Raw genomic sequence first — 8,282 nt, 5'->3', positions numbered from 1 at the left:
GATCCACCATTCAATTGTTGTATCTACCTCAGTGATTGGCACATATTAAGTTCTTCATAAATACAATTATAATTAAGGTTAAGCAGTTTCTGTTTTTCACTTTCCTCCAAGCTTTGGTCTGAAATACAGTTCTGTCAGCACCCCCTTACCCCTTGGGTCAATCTTTATCGCTTCAGGGAGCAGTTGAGGAGTGTTTAGATTTTCTATATTTGCAATTTTTAAATGTCTGTCTCCCCCTGTGGACTGTAAGTTCCTTGTGGGCAGGGATCATTAATAATGTTGGTATTTGTTCTATGTGCAGGGCACTGTTCTAAGCGCTGGAGTAGATACAGGGTAATCAGGTTGTTCCACGTGAGGCTCACGGTCTTAATCCCCATTTACAGATGAGGCAACTGAGGCACAGAGAAGTGAAGTGACTTGCCCACAGTCACACAGCTGACAAGTGGCAGAGCTGGGAGTCGAACCCGTGACCTCTGAGTCCGAAGCCCAGGCTCTTTCCACTGAGCCACGCTGCTTCCCTGTACAGCACTGTACAAAAAACAATCATTGTATTGTTCTTTCCCGTGTCCTCTAGACTATAAGCTCGTTGTGAGCAGGGAATGTGTCTACCAACTGTTACATAAGTCCCTAGCACTTATTACAGTGCCCTGCAAATAGTAAGTATTCAATAAACATGACTGCTTATTACAGGGCTCTGCACATAGTAAGTGCCCGATAAATACCATTTTTTATAGCTTAAATTAAGCATTCTGAGACCTTAAGGCAGCTGCTTCTTATATCTTTTGAAGTTCATGAATTTGGAATAACTGCTGAGGGGCTACATGGAGCTCTACAAAGCTTGCATCTGTTCTCTGCAGTCAGGGACAAACTTAAAGGGTCAGATTGGATCCGTATGAGGACACACTGGCTTTCGATGGGACTGAATTTCACCTTCCCTCAAGGAAAACAAAATGCACGTCTATTAGAGCCGTTAGTGTGGGATTCTGAGTGTTTTCCGTCAGTTCTTCACACTTCTTGTTCTACACTCCCCATGTTCTGCATCTTTTAGACCCTTACATTTCTGCCTCCTTTTGAATCATTAAAAATGAGGAAGATCTATTTTTCTTTTTAAATCATTGCTTTGGTAATGGGCTGCTAAAAAAGTAATTCAGCTCAAGGGAGACCGGAGGAAGTGTTTGGAAAACGGAAGAGGGGTTGGAAAGGAGGCAATGCCGCATTTTTGCAAAGCAGACGGACCCACCTCTCTTTAATTTACATTTAACCTGGGCCGTATCATTGGAAATTTGCCGGGGGAGGTTTGGGACTCTGCCCAACCAATATGACACTTGAATCTTATCAATCTGTTATGACGAATATAGGCTGTTGCAACGTGATCTGGTGGAAAGAGCCCTGGCCTGGGAATCAAGGGATTTAGATTCTAATCCCAGCTTGGCCACTTCACTTCTCTGTGCCTCAGTTTCCTCACCTGCAAAGTAGGGATTCAATACCTGTTCTTTCTCCTGTTTAGACTGTGAGCCACATGTGGGAACCAGTTAACTCATATTTACAGTGCACTGCACACAGTGAGTGCTCAATAAATATGATTGAATGTTTACCCCAGCGCTTAGTACAGTGCTTGGCCCATAGTAAGCGTTTAACAATTACCCCAATTATTATTATCAAATCGGCTTCAGGAGAAAGTCAAATAACCAAACAGCAGTTATCCCCACCGCTTGGCTATCTGAATTAAGACCAATTCCCAAATGCATGGGGTTAGGGGCGATTAGATGAGGAATAGAACTCAAATGATGGTCACAGGATGAAAAAGAACATGAGGACTTGCTTCTCAGGATCATATCTGGAGAGTTTCCAGTACTCTATCAGTCTCGGCTTTTGGAGGGAGGGTCAAGCAGAGGCCTACCCTTTCCATTCCTAGCTTGAGCAAGGGTCAGCGAGTGGAAGGCCGTCTGCTACAAGTCAAAACTCACCTGTGCTGGGCGGCAGCGGTAGGGGAGAGTCCAGGACGGAGACTCAATTTTACTGCGCGAAAGAAGGCAATGGTAAAGCACGTCCGGATTTTTGCCAAGTAACTCTATGGAGACACTCCCAGGAGGATTGCAGATGGAGGTGGGACGTTCTGGGAGAGACGTGTCCAGGGAGTCGCTATGGGTTGGAGACGACGCGACAGCATAAGACAAGAGAAGGGAGGCAAGAGGGTTGCAGTTTACAAAACAAGATCCTTTGCTCTCATCTCTCTAATATTCTCCTCTAGACCATAAGCCGCTTGTAGGCAGGGAATGTCTACTTACTCTGTTGCATTGTACTCTCCCAAGCACTCAGTACAGTGCTCTGCACCTGGTAAGTGCTCAATAAATCCCAACGACTGATAACATTTTCAGAGATTAGCCATCTGGCTCCTCTCTGTTCTGAAGCACGAATATAATAATAATAATTAAGGTGTTTGTTAAGCGCTTACTCTGTGCTGGGCACCGTACTAAGCCCTGGTATGGATCCGACAAATCGGGTCGGACGCAGTCCCTCTCCCAAATAATAATAACGTTGGTATTTGTTAAGCGCTTACTATGTGCACAGCACTGTTCTAAGCGCCGGGGTAATCAGGTTGTCCCACGTGAGACTCACAGTCTTAATACCCATTTTACAGATGAGGGAATTGAGGCACAGAGAAGCTAAGTGACTTGCCCACAGTCACACAGCTGACAAGTGGCAGAGCGGAGATTCGAACCCATGACCTTCTGACTCCCAGGCCGGGGCTCTACCTCTCCTCCCGGCTACCTGGGTTCTCTGCTCCTCCTTCAAACCACCCGGAGGAATTTGGGCAAAAGCGGGCGGGAAATGCAGGACTCTTCACTTTTCCACCGAATCCGTTTTATTCATTAAAAATCCCGCCCCTCCCGCCCTCCCATCTTTTCTCCCCCGACCCCCGGTCGCATTCTCGCCGTACGATTCTAGTGACAGAGCCAGAGAGTTCGGGTTGAAAAATTTAGTTTCGAGTCTGGACCTCGGCCCGCCCGCCAGCCCGGCGTCCTCTCCCCGCCCCCGGCGCCGCCCCTCACAGCGGGATCATTATCCGGATCTCCTTCTCGTAAACGTCGGGGATCGGGCCGAACGGGGAGCCGACCATCCGGACCGAGTTCTTCCCGAACAGTTTGAACTCGTAGTGGATGAGCTGCTCCCAGAAGCCGCTGTTGGGCCGGACGATGGGCCGGCAGGACTTGGTCCAGGCGTGGGCGTCCAGCAGGGACATGGCGTGGTACTTCATCAGGTAGGCGATGCACAGGGCCGCGCTCCTGCTGACCCCCGCCGCGCAGTGCAGGAGCGTGCGGCCCTGCTGCGCCTCCACGCTGTGGATCCTGTCGGCGATGGGGTCGAAGAAGTCGCACAGGCGGGAGAGGGGGGTGTCGGCCACGGGGACCTGCACGTACTGGATGTCGTCGTAGAAGGTGTTCACCACCTCCACGGAGACGTTGATGACCGTGGTGATCTGGTTGCTGGAGAGCAGGGCCTTGTTGTTGGCTGCCACTCCATTGCTGAGGTAGAGGCTGCTTGTAATCCGGGACAGGCCGAAGACGGACGGATGCCTCAACAGAACGGGAAGAGTGCTCGGAGGTGTATTCATTAAGGCAGACTTTATAAAACAGCGGCAGTGGGGGCCTGCATCTTCACGCTACCCTCGGCCTAAAGAACTGGAGAGACAGAGAGAGACAGAGGAGCCAGTTAGAATAGCCGTGTTTGGGCGCGAGAACTGACCAGACCACCAATCCCAGAGCCCCGGCTGCTACGAGCACCGGACAGGGTTTTAGGGCGGATAAAAGGACACAGAAGGGGGGCCGCGGTTTTGGTGTGGTAGCCTGATAGTAATTACGGTATTTGTTAAATGCTTACTCTGCGCCAGGCACTGTCCTAAGCACTGGGGTGGATCCCGGTAAATTGGGTTGGACACGGTCCCTGTCCTACATGGGGCTCACAGTCTCAATCCCCATTTTTCAGATGAGGTAACTGAGGCCCGGAGAAATGAGGTGACTTGCCCGAGGTCACAGAGCAGACAAGTGGCGGATCTGGGATTAGAACCCACGGTAGCGGTTTGGGCGGTTGATCGGTCCAGACTCAGCCACTCTAGATGGCACCCACTGATGAACCGTTGTTGGAGAAATCTGAAGCGGGCTACGGAAAGGGTAGGCTGGCTGGGCACACGAAGATTTGACGGTTGCAAGGGTTGTGGAAAAATAATGAGCCCGAAATCAACCAGAGAGGCAGTGTCGTCTAGCAGCAAGAGCCCAGGCTGGAGAGGCAGAGGACCTGAGCAGTGTGGCTCAGTAGAGCACGGGCTTGAGAGTCAGAAGGTCCTGAGTTCTAATCCCAGCTCCACCACATGCCCGCTGTGGGGTCCTGGGCAAGTCGCTTAGCTTCTCCGGGCCTCAGCGACCTCATCTCTAAAATGGAGATTAAGAGTCTGAGCCCCTTGGGGGACGGGGACCGGGTCCAACCTGATTAACGTGTATCGACCCCAGTGATTAGAACGGTGCTTGGCACATAGTAAGTGCTTAATAAGTACCATAAAAATAATATTAACAATCCCGGTTCTGCTGCTGTGTGACCTTGGGGCTGATCGGTAAAATAATAATACTAACGTTGGTATTTGTTAAGCGCTTACTATGTGCAGAGCACTGTTCCAAGCGTTGGGGTGGACACAGGGGAATCAGGTTGTCCCACGAGGGGCTCACAGTCTTAATCCCCATTTTACAGATGAGGTAACTGAGGCACGGAGAAGTGACTTGCCCACAGTCCCACAGCTGACAAGTGGCAGAGCCGGCATTCGAACCCATGACCTCTGACTCCAAAGCCCGGGCTCTTTCCACTGCGCCACGCTGACTCAATACCCGTTCTCCTTCCTACTTAGACTGTGAGCCCCACGTGGGACAGGGACTGTGTGCAACCTGATGATCGCATTCCTACCCCAGTGCTTATTATAATGCTGGGCACTTAGGAAGCGGTTAACAAATACCACAGCTATTATCATTATTTAATAATCCCCAAGAGTCATTTACAGCTGAAATCAAGCCTCCTAGTCAGGGCCCTCTCTTCCTCGGAAAACCTTCCAGCTCCTGCAACTGGGGAGTTATACGGGCAGCCGTTATGGAGGGAAAACCAACCCACATGAAAGCTTCTGAACCTTTTAGGAAGTGGGTGAATTTGAGGTGGTTGTATTTTTTTTTATGGCATTTATGCGCTTACTATGCACCAGGGACTGTACTAAGCACTGGGGGGTGGTACGAGCTAATCAAGTTGGACATAGTCCATGTCCCATGTAGGGCTCACAGCCTTAATCCCCATGTTACAGATGAGGTAACTGAGTCGCAGAGATGTTAAGTGACTTGCCCAAGGTCACACAGCAGACGGGGCGGAGGCGGGACTAGACTCCAGATCCTTCTGGCTCCCAGGCTCCCATGCTCTATCCACTAGGCCACGCTGCTTCTCTGAGAGAGAGGAAGAGCTCCTCAGTTCTCTAATATGGGGGTTGTGTTCTTGACAAACTTTGAGGTTCACAAACTCACCCCACGGGCATATGCACAAATGTCCTTTCCAACATCGCATCATTGCTATTTTCTGACACATGTGTATTGCTGGAAGAATGTTCCCCAACTCTTAAAATTATTATTAAAAAAATGTCTGGCAGAACTGACTGGTCTATGACGAATGTGGGGGTTTTAGGAAATCTAAAAGAATCAGATGTAGGTGAGGTCACACAGTTGCATTTTCAGAAGGGTCATTCCGATTTTTGAATCAGATAAGTTAAAAAAAAAAACCACCCCAAAACAGAAGTCTCCTAACAATTCATCACTTGTCTGCACTTCCTCTTGCTCAACACTCCTCATGCTATGCAAAAAACAAGAGAAACCTGAGCAATATTAATAAGAATAATAACAATGGAATTTGTTAGGCGCTTACTATGTGCCAAACACTGTTCTAAGTGCTGGGGGAGACAAGGTCAACAGATTGTCCCACATGGGGCTCACAGTCTTAATCCCCATTTCACAGATGAGGGAACTGAGGCCCAGAGAAATGAAGTGGCTTGCCGAAAGTCACACAGCAGACAAGGGGCGGAGTCAGGATTAGAACCCATTACCTCTGACTCCTAAATCCGGGCTCTTTCTGCTAAGCCACGCTGCTTCTCATTACTGTGGCACAGCGAAGTGAATGATAATAATGATAATGATAGCATTTGTTAAGCGCTTTATGTGCCGAGCACTGTTCTAAGCGCTGGGGGAGATACAACTCGTTCAATAGTATTTATTGAGCGCTTACTATTTGCAGAGCACTGTACTAAGCGCTTGGAATGAACAAGTCGGCAACAGATAGAGACAGTCCCTGCCGTTTGACGGGCTTACAGTCTAAATGGTTTACAGTCTAGGGGCTCACAGTCTTCATCCCCATTTTTCAGATGAGGCACAGAGAAGGGAAGTGACTCGCCCAAACTCACGCAGCTGACAGGTGGCAGAGGCGGGATTGGAACTCACACCCCCTGACTCCCAAGCCCGGGCTCTTTCCACTGTTTTACGCTGCTTCTCTAAAAATTAAGTGCTTATTATGTGCCAAGCACTGTTCTAAGCACTGGGGGAGATACAGGGTCATCAGATTGTCCCCCGTGGGGCTCACAGTCTTCATCCCCATTTTACAGATGAGGGAACTGAGGCCCAGAGAAGTGAAGTGGTTGGCCCAAAGTCACACAGCAGCAGACAAGTGGTGGAGGTGGAATTAGAACCCACGACCTGTGACTCCCCAGCCCGGGCTCTTTCCGCTGAGCCGCGTGGCTTCTCTAAAAATTAAGGGTTTACTATGTGCCAAGCACTGTTGTAAGCGCTGGGGTAATAATAATAATAATAATGATAATGATGGCATTTGTTAAGCGCTTACTATGTGCTGAGCACTGTTCTAAGCGCTGAGATAGATACAGGGTCATCAGGTTGTCCTACGTGAGGCTCACAGTCTTCATCTCCATTTAGAGATTGAGGCCCCGAGGAGTGAAATGACTTGCCCACAGTCACACGGCTGACAGGTGGCAGAGCCGGAACTCGAACCCACGGCCTCTGACTCCCAAGCCCGGGCTCCTTCCACTGAGCCACACTGCTTGTCATAATAATATATTATCATTTATCATAATAAAAATGATGGCATTTGTTAAGTGCTTACTAGGTGCCAAGCACTGTTCTAAGCGCTGGGGTAGTAATAATAATGGCATTCGTTAAGCGCTTACTATGTGCCCAGCACTGTTCTAAGCGCTGGGGGGGGGGAATAATAATAATGGCATTTGTTAAGCGCTTACTAGGTGCCAAGCACTGTTCTAACCGCTGGGGTAATACTAATAACAATAATAATAATGAAGGGTAATAATAATAACAATAATAATAATGATGGCATTTGTTAAGCAGCGTGGCTTAGTGGAGAGAGCCCGGGCTTGGGAGTCCGAGGTCGTGGGTTCTAATCCGGACTCCGCCACTTGACTGCTGTGTGACCTTGGGCAAGTCACTTCACTTCTCTGGGCCTCAGTTCCCTCATCTGTAAAATGGGGATGAAGACTGGGAGCCCCACGGGGGACAACCCTGTATCTCCCCCAGCCCTTAGAACAGTGCTGGGCACCTAGTCAGCGCTTAACAAATACCATCATTATTATTATTAAGCGCTGACTAGGTGCCCAGCACTGTTCTAAGCGCTGGGGCAGTTACGGGGGGATGAGGTTGTCCCCCGTGGGGCTCCCGGTCTCCATCCCCCTTTTCCAGATGAGGGCACTGAGGCCCCGAGAAGTGAAGCGAGCGGCCCAAAGTCACCGGGCAGCGGACAGGGGGAGGGATTAGAACCCACGACCTGGGACCGCCCCCCCCCCCCCCGGCCCAAGCTCCCCGGGAGGGGAGGGGAGGGGAGGGGGCGGCTTAAAAGGGAGATGGAAGGCGATGGAAGCCCGGGTCCCGCTCCCTCCGGCGCCGCGCGCAGAGCCCGCCCCGCCCCCCCCGGCCCCGCTCCCCCCGGCCCCGCTCACTGGGCTTCCCCGCCCGCCCGCCCGCCCGTTCGCCGCCGCCGCCGCCGCCACCGCGGGAGGAGCCTCTGCCCGCTGCCGCCGCCGCCGCCCGTCTCCCGGGCAACGCGCCGCGCGCGCGCCCCCCCCGACGGCGTCCGCCGAGGGACAATCCCCGCCCCCTCGCCGCCTCGTGACGTCACACGCCCCGCCCTCCCCCGTCTCCCCGGCCACGCTCCGCACTCGCCCCCCTCCCCCCTACGGCGTCCGCCGA

The 8,282-nt window shown here is 51.2% G+C and overlaps 1 protein-coding gene across 1 annotated transcript; it reads right to left on the bottom strand.

The window, feature by feature from the left end:
- Positions 1-2,965: 2,965 nt before the first annotated feature.
- On the bottom strand, positions 2,966-8,067 carry DUSP18 (dual specificity phosphatase 18). The gene is made up of 2 exons (XM_029050371.1): positions 8,033-8,067; positions 2,966-3,683 (listed from the first exon to the last, which is right to left on the bottom strand). Exon 2 carries the CDS (start codon positions 3,614-3,616, stop codon positions 3,050-3,052), a length of 567 nt encoding a protein of 188 aa, XP_028906204.1. The 5' UTR covers positions 3,617-3,683; positions 8,033-8,067; the 3' UTR covers positions 2,966-3,049.
- Positions 8,068-8,282: the final 215 nt, after the last annotated feature.

Source organism: Ornithorhynchus anatinus, chromosome 2, assembly GCF_004115215.2.
Source record: "Ornithorhynchus anatinus isolate Pmale09 chromosome 2, mOrnAna1.pri.v4, whole genome shotgun sequence".
Lineage (NCBI taxonomy): Eukaryota > Metazoa > Chordata > Mammalia > Monotremata > Ornithorhynchidae > Ornithorhynchus > Ornithorhynchus anatinus.
The sequence above is the reverse complement of the archived record's forward strand: the minus strand, read 5'-3'. Positions and strand labels throughout refer to the sequence as shown.